General features: G+C 46.2%; 1 protein-coding gene across 2 annotated transcripts in view; it reads right to left on the bottom strand.

Annotated features, from left to right (window-relative positions):
* The window catches only part of LOC139550116 (retinal-specific phospholipid-transporting ATPase ABCA4-like), a 104,348-nt gene extending 84,823 nt beyond the window's left edge, over positions 1 to 19,525 (bottom strand). For both annotated transcript variants that reach the window (XM_071360758.1, XM_071360757.1), the window contains exons 1-6: positions 19,460 to 19,525; positions 18,853 to 18,946; positions 18,452 to 18,593; positions 15,158 to 15,297; positions 11,405 to 11,532; positions 6,954 to 7,151 (exon numbers count right to left, since the gene is read on the bottom strand). In XM_071360758.1, coding sequence (XP_071216859.1) covers positions 6,954 to 7,151; positions 11,405 to 11,532; positions 15,158 to 15,297; positions 18,452 to 18,593; positions 18,853 to 18,946; positions 19,460 to 19,525 — 768 coding nt within the window. The remainder of the gene's footprint in view (positions 1 to 6,953; positions 7,152 to 11,404; positions 11,533 to 15,157; positions 15,298 to 18,451; positions 18,594 to 18,852; positions 18,947 to 19,459) is intronic.
* Between the last annotated feature and the right edge of the window lie 5,797 nt (positions 19,526 to 25,322).

The following is a 25,322-nucleotide window of genomic DNA, read 5'->3' as shown; positions in this document are numbered from 1 at the left end:
GCGTGTACTAATATAGAGTACCAGTCCAAAGTTTCAGAACACATACTCATTTAAGGGTTTTTCTTTATTTTTACTATTTTCTACATTGTAGAATAACAGTGAAGACGTCAAAACTATGAAATAACACATATGGAATCATGTAGTAATGTCACGCCCTGACCTCAGAGATCCTTTTTATGTCTCTATTTGGGTTGGTCAGGGTGTGATTTGGGGTGGGTATTCTATGTTCTTTAGTTCTATTATTTGTATTTCTATGTTTTGGCCGGGTATGGTTCTCAATCAGGGACAGCTGTCTATCGTTGTCTCTGATTGAGAACCATACTTAGGTAGCCCTTTTTCCCACCTGTCTTTGAGGGAGGTTAACTTTGTTTGTGGCACATAGCCCTTAAGCTTCACGGTTGTTTTTGTATTGTTTATTGTTTTTGTTGGCGTCATTTCTAATAAAAATAATATGTACGCTCACCACGCTGCGCTTTGGTCTACTTCTGTTGACGGCCGTGACAAGTAACCAAAAAAGTGTCAAACAAATATATTTTATCATTTAGATTCTTCAAAGTAGCCACCCTTTGCCTTGATGGCGGCTTTTCTGGGTATGTAGGAGTATCGCTAGCTGTAATAGAATAGCATCGTGGAAACCACTTGTATGAGTCCAGTATGAAGGAATTAGAGGTAGTTTCACAAGCCAATGCTAACTAGCGTTAGCGCAATGCCTGTACGTCTACAGGAACAGTTAGCATGCTGTTCCTTTTCATCCGACTCTGGGGAAGTAGAAAAATTGCTTCATTGACAAAATCTAAAAACGATCTCTTTAATATTGAGGAAATTACAGTCATTGATGCTAATTACAGGTTGTTGTTTTTCTGTGAAGAAAATTCCTAGGCTGATCGTGTAGGTCATTTGAGGGATGGAAAACCAGTCTCAGTGTGAACTTCAACGACCACAACCAGAGAGAAAACATATTGCACTACATATTTGAGAACTAACAATCAAATAAAAGTATATCCTCTAATGTCTCTCCTCTCCTATAGGGGACACATGGTCCTGTCTCTCCTCTCCCTATAGGTGACACATGGTCCTGTCTCTCCTCTACCTATAGGTGACACATGGCCCTGTCTCTCCTCTCCCTATAGGTGACACATGGCCCTGTCTCTCCTCTCCCTATAGGTGACACATGGTCCTGTCTCTCCTCCCTATAGGGGACACATGGTCCTGTCTCTCCTCTCCCTATAGGTGACACATGGTCCTGTCTCTCCTCTCCCTATAGGTGACACATGGCCCTGTCTCTCCTCTCCCTATAGGTGACACATGGCCCTGTCTCTCCTCTCCCTATAGGGGACACATGGTCCTGTCTCTCCTCTCCCTATAGGTGACACATGGTCCTGTCTCTCCTCTCCCTATAGGTGACACATGGCCCTGTCTCTCCTCTCCCTATGGGTGACACATGGACCTGTCTCTCCTCTCCCTATAGGTGACACATGGCCCTGTCTCTCCTCTCCCTATAGGTGACACATGGTCCTGTCTCTCCTCTCCCTATAGGTGACACATGGCCCTGTCTCTCCTCTCCCTATAGGTGACACATGGTCCTGTCTCTCCTCTCCCTATAGGTGACACATGGTCCTGTCTCTCCTCTCCCTATAGGTGACACATGGTCCTGTCTCTCCTCTGCCTATAGGTGACACATGGTCCTGTCTCTCCTCTTCCTATAGGTGACACATGGTCCTGTCTCTCCTCTCCCTATAGGTGACACATGGTCCTGTCTCTCCTCTCCCTATAGGTGACACATGGTCCTGTCTCTCCTCTCCCTATAGGTGACACATGGTCCTGTCTCTCCTCTCCCTATAGGTGACACATGGTCCTGTCTCTCCTCTGCCTATAGGTGACACATGGTCCTGTCTCTCCTCTCCCTATAGGTGTTACATGGTCCTGTCTCTCCTCTCCCTATAGGTGACACATGGCCCTGTCTCTCCTCTCCCTATAGGTGACACATGGTCCTGTCTCTCCTCTCCCTATAGGTGACACATGGTCCTGTCTCTCCTCTCCCTGTAGGTGACACATGGTCCTGTCTCTCCTCTCCCTATAGGTGACACATGGTCCTGTCTCTCCTCTCCCTATAGGTGACACATGGCCCTGTCTCTCCTCTCCCTATAGGTGACACATGGCCCTGTCTCTCCTCTCCCTATAGGTGACACATGGCCCTGTCTCTCCTCTCCCTATAGGTGACACATGGCCCTGTCTCTCCTCTCCCTATAGGGGACACATGGTCCTGTCTCTCCTCTGCCTATAGGTGACACATGGCCCTGTCTCTCCTCTCCCTATAGGTGACACATGGCCCTGTCTCTCCTCTGCCTATAGGTGACACATGGTCCTGTCTCTCCTCTCCATATAGGTGACACATGGCCCTGTCTCTCCTCTCCCTATAGGTGACACATGGCCCTGTCTCTCCTCTGCCTATAGGTGACACATGGCCCTGTCTCTCCTCTCCCTATAGGTGACACATGGACCTGTCTCTCCTCTCCCTATAGGTGACACATGGCCCTGTCTCTCCTCTCCCTATAGGTGACACATGGTCCTGTCTCTCCTCTCCCTATAGGTGACACATGGTCCTGTCTCTCCTCTCCCTATAGGTGACACATGGCCCTGTCTCTCCTCTGCCTATAGGTGACACATGGTCCTGTCTCTCCTCTCCCTATAGGTGACACATGGCCCTGTCTCTGCTCTCCCTATAGGTGACACATGGCCCTGTCTCTCCTCTGCCTATAGGTGACACATGGCCCTGTCTCTCCTCTCCCTATAGGTGACACATGGCCCTGTCTCTCCTCTGCCTATAGGTGACACATGGTCCTGTCTCTCCTCTCCCTATAGGTGACACATGGCCCTGTCTCTCCTCTCCCTATAGGTGACACATGGCCCTGTCTCTCCTCTGCCTATAGGTGACACATGGCCCTGTCTCTCCTCTCCCTATAGGTGACACATGGCCCTGTCTCTCCTCTCCCTATAGGTGACACATGGTCCTGTCTCTCCTCTCCCTATAGGTGACACATGGTCCTGTCTCTCCTCTCCCTATAGGTGACACATGGTCCTGTCTCTCCTCTCCCTATAGGTGACACATGGCCCTGTCTCTCCTCTCCCTATAGGTGACACATGGCCCTGTCTCTCCTCTCCCTATAGGTGACACATGGACCTGTCTCTCCTCTCCCTATAGGTGACACATGGCCCTGTCTCTCCTCTGCCTATAGGGGACACATGGTCCTGTCTCTCCTCTCCCTATAGGTGACACATGGTCCTGTCTCTCCTCTCCCTATAGGTGACACATGGCCCTGTCTCTCCTCTCCCTATAGGTGACACATGGCCCTGTCTCTCCTCTCCCTATAGGTGACACATGGCCCTGTCTCTCCTCTCCCTATAGGTGACACATGGCCCTGTCTCTCCTCTCCCTATAGGTGACACATGGACCTGTCTCTCCTCTCCCTATAGGTGACACATGGCCCTGTCTCTCCTCTCCCTATAGGTGACACATGGACCTGTCTCTCCTCTCCCTATAGGTGACACATGGCCCTGTCTCTCCTCTCCCTATAGGTGACACATGGACCTGTCTCTCCTCTCCCTATAGGTGACACATGGACCTGTCTCTCCTCTCCCTATAGGTGACACATGGCCCTGTCTCTCCTCTCCCTATAGGTGACACATGGCCCTGTCTCTCCTCGCCCTATAGGTGACACATGGCCCTGTCTCTCCTCTCCCTATAGGTGACACATGGCCCTGTCTCTCCTCTCCCTATAGGTGACACATGGCCCTGTCTCTCCTCTCCCTATAGGTGACACATGGCCCTGTCTCTCCTCTCCCTATAGGTGACACATGGCCCTGTCTCTCCTCTCCCTATAGGTGACACATGGCCCTGTCTCTCCTCTCCCTATAGGTGACACATGGCCCTGTCTCTCCTCTCCCTATAGGTGACACATGGCCCTGTCTCTCCTCTCCCTATAGGTGACACATGGCCCTGTCTCTCCTCTCCCTATAGGTGACACATGGCCCTGTCTCTCCTCTGCCTATAGGTGACACATGGCCCTGTCTCTCCTCTCCCTATAGGTGACACATGGCCCTGTCTCTCCTCTGCCTATAGGTGACACATGGCCCTGTCTCTCCTCTGCCTATAGGTGACACATGGCCCTGTCTCTCCTCTCCCTATAGGTGACACATGGCCCTGTCTCTCCTCTGCCTATAGGTGACACATGGACCTGTCTCTCCTCTCCCTATAGGTGACACATGGACCTGTCTCTCCTCTGCCTATAGGTGACACATGGCCCTGTCTCTCCTCTCCCTATAGGTGACACATGGTCCTGTCTCTCCTCTCCATATAGGTGACACATGGCCCTGTCTCTCCTCTCCCTATAGGTGACACATGGTCCTGTCTCTCCTCTCCCTATAGGTGACACATGGCCCTGTCTCTCCTCTCCCTATAGGTGACACATGGTCCTGTCTCTCCTCTGCCTATAGGTGACACATGGCCCTGTCTCTCCTCTCCCTATAGGTGACACATGGTCCTGTCTCTCCTCTCCCTATAGGTGACACATGGTCCTGTCTCTCCTCTGCCTATAGGTGACACATGGCCCTGTCTCTCCTCTCCCTATAGGTGACACATGGTCCTGTCACTCCTCTCCCTATAGGTGACACATGGCCCTGTCTCTCCTCTCCCTATAGGTGACACATGGTCCTGTCTCTCCTCTGCCTATAGGTGACACATGGCCCTGTCTCTAGGTGTATGGCCCCGTCACCTCTTAGTGTGTCTCTCTGAGTGAGCTGAGGGGAGGGCCATTGCCTAACTCATTAACTAATCCTATTAGGGAAATAGGCCAAGAGGTTATCGCTCTATCGTCATGCCAACCTGGCTGAGCCAGTCACCTGCCTTCTGGAGACTATACCCTGGACTGAACTCTGACAGACAGAGAGGAGAGACTATACCCTGGACTGAACTCTGACAGACAGAGAGGAGAGCCTATACCCTGGACTGAACTCTGACAGACAGAGAGGAGAGCCTATACCCTGGACTGAACTCTGACAGACAGAGAGGAGAGACTATACCCTGGACTGAACTCTGACAGACAGAGAGGAGAGACTATACCCTGGACTGAACTCTGACAGACAGAGAGGAGAGACTATACCCTGGACTGAACTCTGACAGAGAGGGCTGTGTTTGTGAGACAAGGGTGGATCTCCATTCAAGTCCGAATGGTTTGAGTTACAAACTGTTAAAAGCTATCTATGAACAGCTGAGACTCACAAACACGCACGTGTAACACGTTCTATGACCTCACAAGCTATACAAGAGTCGGTAGAAGGTAAGGGGTTCTTCTACATAGAAAATCATAGGAAATCCCAGGACATAGTGTCTATAATACTGTACATGGTTCTTCTACATAGAAGACCATAGGAAATCCCAGGACATAGTGTCTATAATACTGTAAGGGGTTCTTCTACATAGAATATCATAGTAAATCCCAGGTCATAGTGTCTATAATACTGTACGGGGTTCTTCTACATAGAAGATCATAGGAAATCCCAGGACATAGTGGCTATAATACTGTAAGGGGTTCTTCTACATAGAAGACCATAGGAAATCCCAGGACATAGTGTATATAATACTGTAAGGGGTTCTTCTACATAGAAGATCATAGTAAATCCCAGGACATAGTGTCTATAATACTGTAACGCCTCTTCTACATAGAAGATCATAGTAAATCCCAGGACATGGTGTCTGTAATATTGTAATAAGCTCACATAGTTACAATCACAAACTCTAAACTCCACTAAGTTTCCACTGACTAATTGGATATTAATTTCCCACTGAGTAAACAATTTCTGTACTTTCATATAAATATATTTTTATTTTGTTTTGCCGGACCTTATTTTTTGGATTGACATTTGTCAATAAAACTCATAAAAGCGATTGTTTATGGCTAATTGTTTTGTGTTCTACTTGTAAAAACTATTTGTTTAGTGCCTCGGTTGTCCAGAAAGGAAAATGGTAAAACACTTAATTGTGAGGCTAATATATAAAGGCTGTAAATGCAGATAAATTAAAGTCTGATAAATGAAAATACTATTTTTGCTGGTGTCTCAGGACTGAGTTAAAGACCACTTGTGGAAACTGCAAACATTAGAGAATGGACATTAATATTTTTATAAAGAGAAAGAAGAGATAGAGAAGGCCCGGACACTAAAGGAGAGAGAGAGGGGGGGAGAAGAGATAGAGAAGGCCGGGACACTAAAGGAGAGAGAGAGAGGGGGAGAAGAGATAGAGAAGGCCAGGACACTAAAGGAGAGAGAGAGAGGGAGAAGAGATAGAGAAGGCCCGGACACTAAAGGAGAGAGAGAGAGGGGGAGAAGAGATAGAGAAGGCCGGGACACTAAAGGAGAGAGAGAGAGGGAGAGAAGAGATAGAGAAGGCCAGGACACTAAAGGAGAGAGAGAGGGGGGGAGAAGAGATAGAGAAGGCCGGGACACTAAAGGAGAGAGAGAGAGGGAGAAGAGATAGAGAAGGCCCGGACACTAAAGGAGAGAGAGAGAGGGGGAGAAGAGATAGAGAAGGCCGGGACACTAAAGGAGAGAGAGGGGGGGAGAAGAGATAGAGAAGGCCAGGACACTAAAGGAGAGAGAGGGGGGGGGAGAAGAGATAGATCCAGGACACTAAAGGAGAGAGAGAGGGGGAGAAGAGATAGAGAAGGCCAGGACACTAAAGGAGAGAGAGAGAGGGGGAGAAGAGATAGAGAAGGCCCGGACACTAAAGGAGAGAGAGAGAGGGAGAAGAGATAGAGAAGGCCGGGACACTAAAGGAGAGAGAGAGAGGGGGAGAAGAGATAGAGTTGGCCGGGACACTAAAGGAGAGAGAGAGAGGGGGAGTAAAACAGATTGACACACACAGAGAGAGCCTAGGAAAGACATCCATCATGCTGTACCAGTCTGAAGATCTTGAAGAAGTCAACGTTAGCATAAAGCACGTCCTCTATCTTCTGCAGACGCTGCTGTGTCAGGGCACACATAGCGTTACGCACTCCGTACATGCCTCTCCGGCTGGGAAAGATTATGAACCTCTCCAGAAGAGCCTGGCTGCAGGCGATGTCCTTCAAGTGGAGGTCTGGAACACCGTGGGCAAACTGCATGGGGAAGGGAGGGAGGGAGAGAGGGAGAGAGGGAGAGAGGGAGAGAGGGAGAGAGGGAGAGAGAGAGAGAGAGAGAGAGAGAGAGAGAGAGAGAGAGAGAGAGAGAGAGAGAGAGAGAGAGAGAAAAGACCATGGTCAGATTACATTTTATTTTATTGTCCCAGTACAGATGAGATAAATTAACAACAACAAACGTTACGATATGTATACAGCACATATTCACACTTTTATATAGCGCTTAAATAAAAACATTTGTCACCACATGTTTTACAGTAACCCAGCCAAATACACCCAAATAGCGATATAAGCCCCAATAACGTAGTATATAATCTTATCTATAATATATATTATACGAGTAAGCAGACACTTTCATCCTTATACATGTGTGGTCCCGGGAATCGAACCCGCTATTCTGGCATGACAAGCACCATGCTGTAAGCTTCAGAAAAGTTATTTCTAATACAACATCCTGGTGTTTCTTTCTAGCCCGTCCAAAGGGACTGAAACAACAGCGAAACAGAGCACTATCTCCCTAGTTATTAGGTCTACCTGTTCTACCTATATACCTGTTCTACATATATATCTGTTCTACCTATGTACCTGTTCTACCTATGTACCTGTTCTACCTATATACCTGTTCTACCTATATACCTGTTCTACCTATATACCTGTTCTACCTATATACCTGTTCTACCTATATACAGTGGGGAGAACAAGTATTTGATACACTGCCGATTTTGCAGGTTTTCCTACTTACAAAGCATGTAGAGGTCTGTAATTTTTATCATAGGTACACTTCAACTATGAGAGACGGAATCTAAAACAAAAATCCAGAAAATCACATTGTATGATTTTTAAGTAATTAATTTGCATTTTATTGCATGACATAAGTATTTGATACATCAGAAAAGCAGAACTTAATATTTGGTACAGAAACCTTTGTTTGCAATTACAGAGATCATACGTTTCCTGTAGTTCTTGACTAGGTTTGCACACACTGCAGCAGGGATTTTGGCCCACTCCTCCCTACAGATCTTCTCCAGATCCTTCAGGTTTCGGGGCTGTCGCTGGGCAATACGGACTTTCAGCTCCCTCCAAAGATTTTCTATTGGGTTCAGGTCTGGAGACTGGCTAGGCCACTCCAGGACCTTGAGATGCTTCTTACGGAGCCACTCCTTAGTTGCCATGGCTGTGTGTTTCGTGTCGTTGTCATGCTGGAAGACCCAGCCACGACCCATCTTCAATGCTCTTACTGAGGGAAGGAGGTTGTTGGCCAAGATCTCGCGATACATGGCCCCATCCATCCTCCCCTCAATACGGTGCAGTCGTCCTGTCCCCTTTGCAGAAAAGCATCCCCAAAGAATGATGTTTCCACCTCCATGCTTCACGGTTGGGATGGTGTTCTTGGGGTTGTACTCATACTTCTTCTTCCTCCAAACACGGCGAGTGGAGTTAGACCAATAAGCTCTATTTTTGTCTCATCAGACCACATGACCTTCTCCCATTCCTCCTCTGGATCATCCAGATGGTCATTGGCAAACTTCAGACAGGCCTGGACATGCACTGGCTTAAGCAGGGGGACCTTGCGTGCGCTGCAGGATTTTAATCCATGACGGCGTAGTGTGTTACTAATGGTTTTCTTTGAGACTGTGGTCCCAGCTCTCTTCAGGTCATTGACCAGGTCCTGCCGTGTAGTTCTGGGCTGATCCCTCACCTTCCTCATGATCATTGATGCCCCACGAGGTGAAATCTTGCATGGAGCCCCAGACCGAGGGTGATTGACCGTCATCTTGAACTTCTTCCATTTTCTAATAATTGCGCCAACAGTTGTTTCCTTCTCACCAAGCTGCTTGCCTATTGTCCTGTAGCCCACCCCAGCCTTGTGCAGGTCTACAATTTTATCCCTGATGTCCTTACACAGCTCTCTGGTCTTGGCCATTGTGGAGAGGTTGGAATCTGTTTGATTGAGTGTGTGGACAGGTGTCTTTTATACAGGTAACGAGTTCAAACAGGTGCAGTTAATACAGGTAATGAGTGGAGAACAGGAGGGCTTCTTAAAGAAAAACTAACAGGTCTGTGAGAGCCGGAATTCTTACTGGTTGGTAGGTGATCAAATACTTATGTCATGCAATAAAATGCAAATTAATTATTTTAAAATCATACAATGTGATTTTCTGGATTTTTGTTTTAGATTCCGTCTCTCACAGTTGAAGTGTACCTATGATAAAAATTACAGACCTCTACATGCTTTGTAAGTAGGAAAACCTGCAAAATCGGCAGTGTATCAAATACTTGTTCTCCCCACTGTACCTGTTCTACCTATATACCTGTTCTACCTATATACCTGTTCTACATATATATCTGTTCTACCTATATACCTGTTCTACCTATATACCTGTTCTACATATATATCTGTTCTACCTATGTACCTGTTCTACCTATATACCTGTTCTACCTATATACCTGTTCTACCTGTATACCTGTTCTACATATATATCTGTTCTACCTATACACCTGTTCTACCTATATACCTGTTCTACCTATACACCTGTTCTACCTATATACCTGTTCTACCTATACACCTGTTCTACCTATATACCTGTTCTACCTATATACCTGTTCTACCTATATACCTGTTCTACCTATGTACCTGTTCTACCTATATACATGTTCTACCTATATACCTGTTCTACCTGTATACCTGTTCTACCTATATACCTGTTCTACCTGTATACCTGTTCTACCTATATACCTGTTCTACCTGTATACCTGTTCTACCTATATACCTGTTCTACCTATATACCTGTTCTACCTATATACCTGTTCTACCTATGTACCTTTTCTACCTATATACCTGTTCTACCTATATACCTGTTCTACATATATATCTGTTCTACCTATGTACCTTTTCTACCTATATACCTGTTCTACCTGTATACCTGTTCTACCTATATATCTGTTCTACCTATACACCTGTTCTACCTATATACCTGTTCTACCTATACACCTGTTCTACCTATATACCTGTTCTACCTATACACCTGTTCTACCTATATACCTGTTCTACCTATATACCTGTTCTACCTATATACCTGTTCTACCTATGTACCTGTTCTACCTATATACATGTTCTACCTATATACCTGTTCTACCTGTATACCTGTTCTACCTATATACCTGTTCTACCTATATACCTGTTCTACCTATATACCTGTTCTACCTATATACCTGTTCTACCTATGTACATGTTCTACCTATATACCTGTTCTACCTATATACCTGTTCTACCTATATACCTGTTCTACCTATATACCTGTTCTACCTATATACCTGTTCTACCTATATACCTGTTCTACCTGTATACCTGTTCTACATATATATCTGTTCTACCTATGTACCTTTTCTACCTATATACCTGTTCTACCTATATACCTGTTCTACATATATATCTGTTCTACCTATGTACCTTTTCTACCTATATACCTGTTCTACCTATATACCTGTTCTACCTATATACCTGTTCTACCTATGTACCTTTTCTACCTATATACCTGTTTTACCTGTATACCTGTTCTACCTATATACCTGTTCTACCTATATACCTGTTCTACCTATATACCTGTTCTACCTGTATACCTGTTCTACATATATATCTGTTCTACCTATATACCTGTTCTACCTATATACCTGTTCTACCTGTATACCTGTTCTACATATATATCTGTTCTACCTATGTACCTTTTCTACCTATATACCTGTTCTACCTATATACCTGTTCTACATATATACCTGTTCTACCTATATACCTGTTCTACATATATACCTGTTCTACCTATATACCTGTTCTACCTGTATACCTGTTCTACCTATATACCTGTTCTACCTATATACCTGTTCTACCTATGTACCTTTTCTACCTATATACCTGTTCTACCTATATACCTGTTCTACCTGTATACCTGTTCTACCTGTATACCTGTTCTACCTATATACCTGTTCTACCTATATACCTATATACCTGTTCTACCTATATACCTGTTCTACCTACATACCTGTTCTACCTATATACCTGTTCTACCTACATACCTGTTCTACCTGTATACCTGTTCTACCTATATACCTGTTCTACCTATGTACCTGTTCTACCTATATACCTGTTCTACCTATGTACCTGTTCTACCTATATACCTGTTCTGCCTATATACCTATATACCTGTTCTACCTGTATAACTGTTCTGCCTATATACCTGTTCTGGACGGACTTGAGCGTTGACCAGCTGATGAACCACAGACTCTGACAGGCCAACGTCTCTCAGCAGGAAGGCCGTCAATATCTCATCATCCTTCAGGATGTCCTCTATCTTCAGACCTCGACCTGGAACAGGAATACAACATGTTTTATTTTTATTTTATTTATTTATTTCACCTTTATTTAACCAGGTAGGCTAGTTGAGAACAAGTTCTCATTTGCAACTGCGACCTGGCCAAGATAAAGCATAGCAGTGTGAACAGACAACACAGAGTTACACATGGAGTAAACAATAAACAAGTCAATAACATGGTAGAAAAAAAAGAGAATCTATATACAATGTGTGCAAAAGGCATGAGGAGGTAGGCAATAAATCGAATAATTACAATTTAGCAGATTAACACTGGAGTGATAAATCATCAGATGATCATGTGCAAGAAGAGATACTGGTGTGCAAAAGAGCAGAAAAGTAAATAAATAAAAGCAGTATGGGGGGTGAGGTAGGTAAATTGGGTGGGTAGTTTACAGATGGGCTATGTACAGCTGCAGCGATCGGTTAGCTGCTCGGATAGCAGATTTTTAAAGTTGTTGAGGGAGATAAAAGTCTCCAACTTCAGAGATTTTTGCAATTCGTTCCAGTCGCAGGCAGCAGAGAACTGGAAGGAAAGGCGTCCAAATGAGGTTTTGGCTTTAGGGATGATCAGTGAGATACACCTGCTGGAGCGCGTGCTGCGGGTGGGTGTAGCCATCGTGACCAGTGAACTGAGATAAGGCGGCACTTTACAGAACAGGGCTCCGGGCAGCCGAGCGGAAATGGAGGAAAACTCGCCTCCCTGCGGACCTGGCATCCTTTCACTCCCTCCTCTCTACATTCTCCTCTTCTGTCTCTGCTGCTAAAGCCAATTTCTACCACTCTAAATTCCAAGCATCTGCCTCTAACCCTAGGAAGCTCTTTGCCACCTTCTCCTCCCCCCTGAATCCTCCTCCCCCTCCTCCCCCCTCCTCCCTCTCTGCTGATGACTTCGTCAACCATTTTGAAAAGAAGGTCGACGACATCCGATCCTCGTTTGCTAAGTCAAACGACACCGCTGGTTCTGCTCACACTGCCCTACCCTGTGCTTTGACCTCTTTCTCCCCTCTCTCTCCAGATGAAATCTCGCGTCTTGTGACGGCCGGCCGCCCAACAACCTGCCCGCTTGACCCTATCCCCTCCTCTCTTCTCCAGACCATTTCCGGAGACCTTCTCCCTTACCTCACCTCGCTCATCAACTCATCCTTGACCGCTGGCTACGTCCCTTCCGTCTTCAAGAGAGCGAGAGTTGCACCCCTTCTGAAAAAACCTACACTCGATCCCTCCGATGTCAACAACTACAGACCAGTATCCCTTCTTTCTTTTCTCTCCAAAACTCTTGAACGTGCCGTCCTTGGCCAGCTCTCCTGCTATCTCTCTCAGAATGACCTTCTTGATCCAAATCAGTCAGGTTTCAAGACTAGTCATTCAACTGAGACTGCTCTTCTCTGTGTCACGGAGGCGCTCCGCACTGCTAAAGCTAACTCTCTCTCCTCTGCTCTCATCCTTCTAGACCTATCGGCTGCCTTTGATACTGTGAACCATCAGATCCTCCTCTCCACCCTCTCCGAGCTGGGCATCTCCGGCGCGGCCCACGCTTGGATTGCGTCCTACCTGACAGGTCGCTCCTACCAGGTGGCGTGGCGAGAATCTGTCTCCGCACCACGTGCTCTCACCACTGGTGTCCCCCAGGGCTCTGTTCTAGGCCCTCTCCTATTCTCGCTATACACCAAGTCACTTGGCTCTGTCATATCCTCACATGGTCTCTCCTATCATTGCTATGCAGACGACACACAATTAATCTTCTCCTTTCCCCCCTCTGATAACTAGGTGGTGAATCGCATCTCTGCATGTCTGGCAGACATATCAGTGTGGATGACGGATCACCACCTCAAGCTGAACCTCGGCAAGACGGAGCTGCTCTTCCTCCCGGGGAAGGACTGCCCGTTCCATGATCTCGCCATCACGGTTGACAACTCCATTGTGTCCTCCTCCCAGAGTGCTAAGAACCTTGGCGTGATCCTGGACAACACCCTGTCGTTCTCAACTAACATCAAGGCGGTGACCCGTTCCTGTAGGTTCATGCTCTACAACATTCGCAGAGTACGACCCTGCCTCACGCAGGAAGCGGCGCAGGTCCTAATCCAGGCACTTGTCATCTCCCGTCTGGATTACTGCAACTCGCTGTTGGCTGGGCTCCCTGCCTGTGCCATTAAACCCCTACAACTCATCCAGAACGCCGCAGCCCGTCTGGTGTTCAACTTTCCCAAGTTCTCTCACGTCACCCCGCTCCTCCGCTCTCTCCACTGGCTTCCAGTTGAAGCTCGCATCCGCTACAAGACCATGGTGCTTGCCTACGGAGCTGTGAGGGGAACGGCACCTCCGTACCTTCAGGCTCTGATCTGGCCCTACACCCAAACAAGGGCACTGCGTTCATCCACCTCTGGCCTGCTCGCCTCCCTACCTCTGAGGAAGTACAGTTCCCGCTCAGCCCAGTCAAAACTGTTCGCTGCTCTGGCACCCCAATGGTGGAACAAACTCCCTCACGACGCCAGGTCAGCGGAGTCAATCACCACCTTCCGGAGACACCTGAAACCCCACCTCTTTAAGGAATACCTAGGATAGGATAAAGTAATCCTTCTAACCCCCCCCCCTTAAAAGAGTTAGATGCACTATTGTAAAGTGGTTGTTCCACTGGATATCATAAGGTGAATGCACCAATTTGTAAGTCGCTCTGGATAAGAGCGTCTGCTAAATGACTTAAATGTAAATGTAACTTTACCTAGCATAGCCTTGTAGATGACCTGGAGCCAGTGGGTCTGACGACGAACATGGTCGCAGTGGTGGGTCGTATAAGGTGCTTTAGTAACAAAACGAATGGCACTGTGATAAACTGCATCCAGTTTGCTGAGTAGAGTATTGGAAGCTATTTTGTAGATGACATCGCCGAAGTCGAGGATCGGTAGGATAGTCAGTTTTACTAGGGTAAGTTTGGCGGCGTGAGTGAAGGAGGCTTTGTTGCGGAATAGAAAGCCGATTCTTGATTTGATTTTGGATTGGAGATGTTTGATATGAGTCTGGAAGGAGAGTTTGCAATCTAGCCAGACACCTAGGTACTTATAGATGTCCACATATTCTAGGTCGGAACCGTCCAGGGTGGTGATGCTAGTCGGGCGTGCGGGTGCAGGCAGCGAACGGTTGAAAAGCATGCATTTGGTTTTACTAGCGTTTAAGAGCAGTTGGAGGCCACGGAAGGAGTGTTGTATGGCATTGAAGCTCGTTTGGAGGTTAGATAGCACAGTGTCCAAGGAAGGGCCGGAAGTATATAGAATGGTGTCGTCTGCGTAGAGGTGGATCAGGGAATCGCCCGCAGCAAGAGCAACATCATTGATGTATACAGAGAAAAGAGTCGGCCCGAGAATTGAACCCTGTGGTAAAACATGGCTTGGATACTGAGGGAGAATGAAGATGAGGTGTGTTACTGCAGGAGAGAGGGGGATTGAAGGGTGTATTCACTAGGAACCAAACAGAAGGGAACAGCCAAAACGGGGAGCGATTAACCTGGACTTACCCGAAAAGAAACAAATGTTTTATGTTGTAATGTTTTTTATTACGGTTTACTACGGTTTGCATTAATAAATACATCCCTGGACTCATGGTGGGCAGGGTTATTGTCAGTACCTGCTATCTGTTCTGGTGTGTTACAGATGGTGTCCATGAAGTTGTTCATGACGGCCATGTCCTCCCACAGCCGACCCAACTGCTGGAACTCTGGGTCGTCGAACAACAGCTCATTGGAGTCAGCCCAGAACCGCGCCAGTCTAAAACACAGAACATAGAACCAACCAAGACAATTGAGTATAGAACCGTGAAGAACGCAGTGAACATCTGAATCTAAAGCACCGAACCATGGAGAACCCAGCAGAACAGCTGAGTCTACAGCACAGAACCATGGAGAACCCAGCAGAACATCTGAGTCTACAGCACAGAACCATGGAGAACCCAGCAGAACATCTGAGTCTAAAGCACAGAACCATGGAGAACCCAGGAGAACATCTGAGTCTACAGCACAGAACCATGGAGAACTCAGCAGAACATCTGAGTCTACAGCACAGAACCATGGAGAACCCAGCAGAACATCTGAGTCTACAGCACATAACCATGGAGAACCCAGCAGAACATCTGAGTCTACAGCACATAACCATGGAGAACCCAGCAGAACATCTGAGTCTACAGCACATAACCATGGAGAACCCAGGAGAACATCTGAGTCTAAAGCACAGAACCATGGAGAACCCAGCAGAACATCTGAGTCTACAGCACAGATCCATGGAGAACCCAGCAGAACATCTGAGTCTAAAAGAAACATGTTCTTCTAGGTGGTAATAGAGAAAAGGATGAGAGGTTGAAGGAGAGGGGGATGAGACTGAGAGACGGAGAGGGATGAGACTGAGAGATGGTGAGGGAGAGAGGGATGAGACTGAGAGATGGTGAGGGAGAGGGAGAGAGGGATGAGACTGAGAGACGAGAGGGAGTGAGGGATGAGACAGAGACGGAGAGGGAGAGAGGGATGAGACTGAGAGACAAAGAGGGAGAGAGGGATGAGACTGAGACACAGAGAGGGAGAGAGGGATGAGACTGAGAGACGGTGAGGGAGAGAGGGATGAGACTGAGAGACGGTGAGGGAGAGGGAGAGAGGGATGAGACTGAAAGACAAAGAGGGAGTGAGGGATGAGACTGAGAGATGGTGAGGGAGAGAGGGATGAGACTGAGAGACGGAGAGGGAGAGAGGGATGAGACTGAGAGACGGTGAGGGAGAGGGAGAGAGGGATGAGACTGAGAGACGGTGAGGGAGAGAGGGATGAGACTGAGAGACGGTGAGGGAGAGAGGGATGAGACTGAGAGACGGTGAGGGAGAGAGGGATGAGACTGAGAGACGGAGAGGGAGAGAGGGATGAGACTGAGAGACGGAGAGGGAGAGAGGGATGAGACTGAGAGACGGTGAGGGAGAGGGAGAGAGGGATGAGACTGAAAGACGGTGAGGGAGAGGGAGAGAGGGATGAGACTGAAAGACAAAGAGGGAGTGAGGGATGAGACTGAGAGATGGTGAGGGAGAGAGGGATGAGACTGAGAGACGGTGAGGGAGAGGGAGAGAGGGATGAGACTGAAAGACAAAGAGGGAGTGAGGGATGAGACTGAGAGATGGTGAGTGAGAGAGGGATGAGACTGAGAGACGGAGAGGGAGAGAGGGATGAGACTGAGAGACGGAGAGGGAGAGAGGGATGAGACTGAGAGACGGTGAGGGAGAGGGAGAGAGGGAGTCTACAGCACAGAACCATGGAGAACTCAGCAGAACATCTGAGTCTACAGCACAGAACCATGGAGAACCCAGCAGAACATCTGAGTCTACAGCACAGAACCATGGAGAACCCAGCAGAACATCTGAGTCTAAAGCACAGAACCATGGAGAACCCAGGAGAACATCTGAGTCTACAGCACAGAACCATGGAGAACTCAGCAGAACATCTGAGTCTACAGCACAGAACCATGGAGAACCCAGCAGAACATCTGAGTCTACAGCACATAACCATGGAGAACCCAGCAGAACATCTGAGTCTACAGCACATAACCATGGAGAACCCAGCAGAACATCAGAGACTGAGAGACGGTGAGGGAGAGGGAGTGATGGATGAGACTGAGAGACAAGAGGGAGAGAGGGATGAGACTGAGAGATGGTGAGGGAGTGATGGATGAGACTGAGAGACAAGAGGGAGAGAGGGATGAGACTGAGAGACGGTGAGGGAGAGGGAGAGAGGGATGAGACTGAGAAACGGTGAAGTAGAGAGGGATGAGACAGAGACAGAGAGGGATGAGACTGAGAGACGGAGAGGGGGATGAGACTGAGACAGTGAGGGAGAGAGGGATGAGATAGAGACAGTGAGGGAGAGATGGATGAGACTGAGAGACGGTGAGGGGGAGATGGATGAGACTGAGAGACGGTGAGGGAGAGAGGGATGAGATAGAGACAGTGAGGGAGAGAGGGATGATACTGAGAGACGGTGAGGGAGAGAGGGATGAGACTGAGAGACTGTGAGGGAGAGAGGGATGAGACTGAGAGACTGTGAGGGAGAGAGGGATGATACTGAGAGACGGTGAGGGAGAGAGGGATGAGACTGAGAGACGGTGAGGGAGAGGGGGATGAGACTGAGAGACGAGAGGGAGCGGGGATGAGACTGAGACACAGAGAGGGAGAGAGGGATGAGACTGAGAGACAAGAGGGAGAGAGGGATGAGACTGAGAGACAAGAGGGAGAGAGGGATGAGACTGAGAGATGGTGAGGGAGGGGGGATGAGACTGAGAGACGGTGAGGGAGAGAGGGATGAAACAGAGATGGTGAGGGAGAGAGGGATGAGACAGAAACGTTTACAGGGCTGAATCCCAAAATGAATGACATTTACATGAGTATTCTCGATGAAAGGTGGCTAACGAGGAGCCCACTGTTCCATTTGCCTACTAACGAATTGACACATTCCTCAACCACTCAACCACTTATCGGTTTCTGGGTCACTGAGGAGAGAGGATGGAGAAGAAAGGACAGAGGACGGACTTTTACCCAAACGAGAAAACCCCAGAGAGATCTAGGAAGAGAAAGATGAGATATTGAAGTATAAAGGAGAGAGGGGAAGAGAAGGATAGGAAGAGTAGGATGAGGAAGAGAAGAGAAGGATGAGAAGAGAAGGAAGAGAAGGATGAGAAAGGAGAAAGTTTTAATAAAGGACAGATGAGCTACAAAAGGTAGGGAGCAAGATGTACACTATCCTGGATCTCACATGTAGTTGTTGTAGTTGAAGAGAGGAGAGACAGATGAGAGACTCAGAAGGAAAGTGGGGAAGAGACGAGGGATAGTTGTTGAGCTCACATACGGTGGGTTATGAGGGGTTATAAGGGGTTATAAGAGGTTATAAGGTATCTCACATGCAGTTGTTGTAGTTGGAGACCACCCCAGGGCCCTCTGCCCTGGTAGGGTGTTTGAAGCAGGGGTTGTTGGCGTTACAGAAGATACCCTGGATCCACGGGATGATACCTGTGGAAGGCATGGCCTTGTTGGGGAAGTGACCTGGAGAGACAGACAGGGAGTGAAAAGACAAAGCATAACAAATATATGAAGTACTTGACCCCTGAAGAAACGTGAGAAGCAGTCACACCTGGTTCTCACTAAAAACAACCTTTAAAGGCCTTATCAAGAGGATTTCATTCATCCCGATCCTCTATCTTTGCTTCGGTCATTTCTGTGATATAAAACATTTTCAGGTTCCCCCCAGACTCTATAAGATACTAATACATGGTAGAGAGAAATGGTTGTAAGCGAGTCTTACATTCATGCTGTTTGTAAAGAGGGTTGGCTTTCCTCAACCACACCAGACCAATGAACAGAACCACCGGCCACAGAATCTCCACCAGGAAGCGGATCTGAACAGAGATGTGGAAGAGAGAGAATTTACTTATTTACAGTATATGTATTAATATAACTGAATCGTGTAATAACTGTTGTACTAGCTGTTGTAATAGCTGTTATATTAACTTACAACTAAGGAAGCAGAGATATATCAACTGAGGAAGCAGATATATTAACTGAGGAAGCAGATATATCAACTAAGGAAGCAGATATATCAACTGAGGAAACATATATATTAACTGAGGAAGCAGATATATTAACTAAGGAAACAGATATATCAACTGAGGAAGCAGATATATCAACTGAGGAAGCAGATATATCATCTGAGGAAGCAAATATATTACACACTAGGGAGAGTGTTACTGAACTGTTGACTTTTTCTGTACTGTACTGATAGGAACAATAGTTTGATTAAACAACACAGTGTTGATAAAAGCCAAATATATGTAGCCAGTTGATTATACTCATAGGAACAATAGTTTGATTAAACAACACAGTGTTGATAAAAGATAGCGAGTTAGCAGTACCTTCTGTCTCTTGCGTAGGGTCCAGTTCTTCCACAGCAGCAGGCGTATCTGACTTCCTGTATTCATAACTCTGCTTCTCAAGCCCTCAAAGGGTCCTCATATACTGACAAACCTGGGGATGCACAACGTTCAATAGTAAGGTACGTTCACCACTTTAAAATAATCAACACAGTAACTAGCCCTGTCCAGAGAGAGGAAAATAATCAACACAGTAACTAGCCCTGTCCAGAGAGAGGAAAATAATCAACACAGTAACTAGCCCTGTCCAGAGAGATGAAAATAATCAACAGAGTAACTAGCCCTGTCCAGAGAGAGGAAAAGAATCAACACAGTAACTATCAACACAGTAACTAGCCCTGTCCAGAGAGAGGAAAATAATCAACACAGTAACTAGCCCTGTCCAGAGAGAGGAAAATAATCAACAGAGTAACTATCAACACAGTAACTAGCCCTGTCCAGAGACATGGAAATAATCAACACAGTAACTAGCCCTGTCCAGAGAGAGGAAAATAATCAACACAGTAACTAGCCCTGTCCACAGAGAGGAAAATAATCAACACAGTAACTATCAACACAGTAACTAGCCCTGTCCAGAGAGAGGAAAATAATCAACACAGTAACTAGCCCTGTCCAGAGAGAGGAAAATAATCAACACAGTAACTATCAACACAGTAACTAGCCCTGTCCAGAGAGAGGAAAATAATCAACAGAGTAACTATCAACACAGTAACTAGCCCTGTCCAGAGACATGGAAATAATCAACACAGTAACTAGCCCTGTCCAGAGAGAGGAAAATAATCAACACAGTAACTAGCCCTGTCCAGAGACATGGAAATAATCAACACAGTAACTAGCCCTGTCCAGAGAGAAGAAAATAATCAACACAGTAACTATCAACACAGTAACTAGCCCTGTCCAGAGAGAGGAAAATAATCAACACAGTAACTAGCCCTGTCCAGAGAGAAGAAAATAATCAACACAGTAACTAGCCCTGTCCAGAGAGAGGAAAATAATCAACACAGTAACTAGCCCTGTCCAGAGAGAAGAAAATAATCAACACAGTAACTATCAACACAGTAACTAGCCCTGTCCAGAGAGAGGAAAATAATCAACACAGTAACTAGCCCTGTCCAGAGAGAGGAAAATAATCAACACAGTACCTAGCCCTGTCCAGAGAGAGGAAAATAATCAACACAGTAACTATCAACACAGTAACTAGCCCTGTCCAGAGAGAGGAACATAATCAACACAGTAACTAGCCCTGTCCAGAGAGAGGAAAATAATCAACACAGTAACTAGCCCTGTCCAGAGAGAGGAACATAATCAACACAGTAACTAGCCCTGTCCAGAGAGAGGAAAATAATCAACACAGTAACGTATCCCTATGTCTGAATGACAATAGGGTATAGTTTGTTTAAGGTGAATTATCAATGAATTAGGGCCTTATATTTAGTACATTTGGCCGAGGCCCATTGACTGCTTGACCCTATACAGTGAACTCATCTACCAAGACAAAACCAATTACATCCGTACCTCTAGGAGACAGATGGAGAATTCATACATCTAGAGAAATAATGTAATAAAGGCAATATAATCCCAGACGTTGAAGCTATAAGTGAAGCTCTTCTCTTCAGTCCCAGTTACCACTCTTCTCTTCAGTCCCAGCTACCACTCTTCTCTTCAGTCCCAGTTACCACTCTTCTCTTCAGTCCCAGTTACCGCTCTTCTCTTCAGTCCCAGTTACCGCTCTTCTCTTCAGTCCCCGTTACCACTCTTCTCTTCAGTCCCCGTTACCACTCTTCTCTTCAGTCCCAGTTACCGCTCTTCTCTTCAGTCCCAGTTACCGCTCTTCTCTTCAGTCCCAGTTACCGCTCTTCTCTTCAGTCCCAGTTACCACTCTTCTCTTCAGTCCCCGTTACCACTCTTCTCTTCAGTCCCAGTTACCGCTCTTCTCTTCAGTCCCAGTTACCGCTCTTCTCTTCAGTCCCAGTTACCGCTCTTCTCTTCAGTCCCAGTTACCACTCTTCTCTTCAGTCCCAGTTACCACTCTTCTCTTCAGTCCCCGTTACCACTCTTCTCTTCAGTCCCCGTTACCACTCTTCTCTTCAGTCCCCGTTACCACTCTTCTCTTCAGTCCCCGTTACCACTCTTCTCTTCAGTCCCAGTTACCGCTCTTCTCTTCAGTCCCCGTTACCACTCTTCTCTTCAGTCCCAGTTACCACTCTTCTCTTCAGTCCCAGTTACCACTCTTCTCTTCAGTCCCCGTTACCACTCTTTTCTTCAGTCCCAGTTGCCACTCTTCTTCTCTTCAGTCCCAGTTACCACTCTTCTTCTCTTCAGTCCCCGTTACCACTCTTCTCTTCAGTCCCAGTTACCACTCTTCTCCTCCGTCCCAGTTACCACTCTTCTCTTCAGTCCCAGTTACCACTCTTCTCTTCAGTCCCAGTTACCACTCTTCTCCTCCGTCCCAGTTACCACTCTTCTCTTCAGTCCCAGTTACCACTCTTCTCTTCAGTCCCAGTTACCACTCTTCTCTTCTACCACTCTTCTCTTCAGTACCAGCTACCACTCTTCTCTTCAGTCCCAGTTACCACTCTTCTCTTCAGTCCCAGTTACCACTCTTCTCCTCCGTCCCAGTTACCACTCTTCTCTTCAGTCCCAGTTACCACTCTTCTCTTCAGTCCCAGTTACCACTCTTCTCTTCAGTCCCCGTTTACCACTCTTCTCTTCAGTCCCAGTTACCACTCTTCTTCTCTTCAGTCCCAGTTACCCCTCTTCTCTTCAGTCGGCAGGTAGCCTAGGGGATAAAGCTTTGGACTAGTAACCGAAAGTTTGCAAGATTGAATCCCCGAGCTGACAAGGTACAAATATGTTGAACAAGTCAGTTAACTCACTGTTCCTAGGCCGTCATTGGAAATAAGAATTTGTTCTTAACTGACTTGCCTGGTTAAATAAAAAATAAAAGTCCCAGTTACCGCTCTTCTCTTCAGTCCTAATTACTGCTCTTCTCGTTTCTTCAGTACCAGTTGCCGCTCTTCTCCTCTCTTTTCTGTTGTCTGCGTAATGGCAGCTGCCTTCTTCCAGGTTAGTAACACTCCTCCTTAATCCCATTCCCTTAATCTCCTCTTCCTAGTCCTGAGGCAGCTCAACATGCACAGCCACAGGAGACACAGAAAAGAAAACAGTCATCCATTTTGTTTCAGACCTGTCACTGTGACCACTCATTGACTAACCATGACTGCTGTGGGAGTGTTGAAGTTGTTTTTACGTTGTTTGAGTAGTGATGTTTAGGAGTTAAATGGCTGTGCTGGGGGCCTACAGTTGAAGTCGGAAGTTTACACCTCAGCCAAATACAATTAAACACAGTTTTTTCACAATTCCTGACATTTAATCCCAGTAAAAATGTCAGGTTTTAGGTCAGTTAGGCTCACCACTTAATTTTAAGAATGTGAAATGTCAGAATAATAGTAGAGTATTTATTTCAGCTTTTATTTCTTTCATCACATTCCCAGTGGGTCAGAAGTTTACATACAGTCAATTAGTATTTGGGAGCATTACCTTTAAATTGTTTAACATGGGTCAAACATTTTGGGTAGCCTTCCACAAGCTTCCCACAATAAGTTGGGTGAATTTTGGCCCATTCCTCCTGACAGAGCTGGTGTAACTGAGTCAGGTTTGTAGGCCTCCTTGCTCGCACACGCTTTTTCAGTTCAGCCCACAAATTTTCTATAGGATTGATGTCAGGGCTTTGTGATGGCTACTCCAATACCTTGACTTTGTTGTCCTTAAGCCATTTTGCCACAACTTTGGAAGTATGCTTAGGGTCATTGTCCATTTGGAAGACCCATTTGCGACCAAGCTTTAACTTCCTGACTGGTGTCTTGAGATGTTGCGTCAATATATCCACATAATTTTCCTTCATCATGATGCCAACTATTTTGTGAAGTGCACCAGACCCTTCTGCAGCAAAGCACCCCCACAACATGATGCTGCCACCCCCGTGCTTCACATTTGGGATGGTGTTCTTCGGCTTGCAAGCCTCCCCCTTTTTCTTCCAAACATAACGATGGTCATTATGGCCAAACAGTTCAATTTTTGTTTCATCAGACCAGAGGACATTTCTCCAAAAAGTACAATCTTTGTCCCCATGTGCAGTTGCAAACCGTAGTCTGGCTTTTTTATGGCGGTTTTGGAGCAGTGGCTTCTTCCTTGCTGAGCGGCCTTTCAGGTTATGTCGATATGGGACTTGTTTTACAGTGGATATAGATACTTTTGTACCTGTTTCCTCCAGCATCTTCACAAGGTCCTTTGCTGTTGTTCTGGGATTGATTTGCACTTTTCGCACCAAAGTACGATCTTCTCTAGGAGACAGAACGCGTCTCCTTTAGAGGTCGACCGATTAATCGGAATGGCCGATTAATTAGGACCGATTTCAAGTTTTCATATCAATCGGTAATTGCCATTTTTGGACACCGATTGTGGCCGATTACATTGCACTCCACGAGGAGACTGCGTGGCAGGCTGACTACCTGTTACGTGAGTGCAGCAAGAAGCCAAGGTAAGTTGCTAGCTAGCATTAAACTTATCTTATAAAAAACAATCAATCTTATCATAATCACTAGTTAACTACACAAGGTTGATGATATTACTAGTTTATCTAGCTTGTCCTGCATTGCATATAATCGATGCGGTGCCTGTTAATTTCTCATCGAATCACAACCTACTTCGCCAAATTGGTGATGATTCAACAAGCGCATTCTCAAAAAAAGCACTGTCGTTGCACCAATGTGTACCTAACCATAAACATCAACGCCTTTCTTTAAAATCAATACACAAGTATATATTTTTAAACCTGCATATTTAGTTAATATTGCCTGCTAACATGACTTTCTTTTAACTAGTGAAATTGTGTCCTCTTGCATTCCGTGCAAGCAGATTCAGGGTACATGCAGCAGTTTGGGCCGCCTGGCTCGTTGCGAACTGTGTGAAGACCATTTATTCCTAACAAAGACCGTAATTAATTTGCCAGAATTGTACATAATTATGACATAACATTGAAGGGTGTGCAATGTAACAGCAATATTTAGACTTAGGGATGCCACCCGTTACATAAAATACGGAACGGTTCCGTATTTCACTGAAAAAATAAATGTTTTTGTTTTCAAAATGAATAGTTTACGGATTTGACCATATTAATGACCTATGGCTCGTATTTCTGTGTGTTATTATGTTATAATTAAGTCTATGATTTGATAGAGCAGTCTGACTGAGCGGTGGTAGGCAGCAGCAGGCTCGTAAGCATTCATTCAAACAGCACTTTCCTGCATTTGCCAGCAGCTCTTCGCTATGCTTCAAGCATTGAGCTGTTTATGACTTCAAGCCTATCAACTCCCGAGATTAGGCTGGTGTAACCGATGTGAAATGTCTAGCTAGTTAGCGGGGTGCGCGCTAATAGCGTTTCAATCGGTGACCTTGAAGTAGTTGTTCCCCTTGCTCTGCAAGGGCCGTGGCTTTTGTGGAGCGATGGGTAACGATGCTTCGAGGGTGGCTGTTGATGTGTCCCTGGTACGAGCCCAGGTAGGGGCGAGGAGAGGGACGGAAGCTATACTGTTACACTGGCAATACTATAGTACCTATAAGAACATCCAATAGTCAAAGGTATATGACATACAAATGGTATAGAGAGAAATAGTCCTATAATTCCTATAATAACTACAACCTAAAACTTCTTACCTGGGAATATTGAAGACTCATGTTAAAAGGAACCACCTGCTTTCATATGTTCTCATGTTCTGAGCAAGGAACTTAAACGTTAGCTTTTTTACATGGCACATACTGCACTTTTACTTTCTTCTCCAACACT

The sequence above is a fragment of the Salvelinus alpinus genome, chromosome 23 (genome assembly GCF_045679555.1).
Source record: "Salvelinus alpinus chromosome 23, SLU_Salpinus.1, whole genome shotgun sequence".
Lineage (NCBI taxonomy): Eukaryota > Metazoa > Chordata > Actinopteri > Salmoniformes > Salmonidae > Salvelinus > Salvelinus alpinus.
The sequence above is the reverse complement of the archived record's forward strand: the minus strand, read 5'-3'. Positions and strand labels throughout refer to the sequence as shown.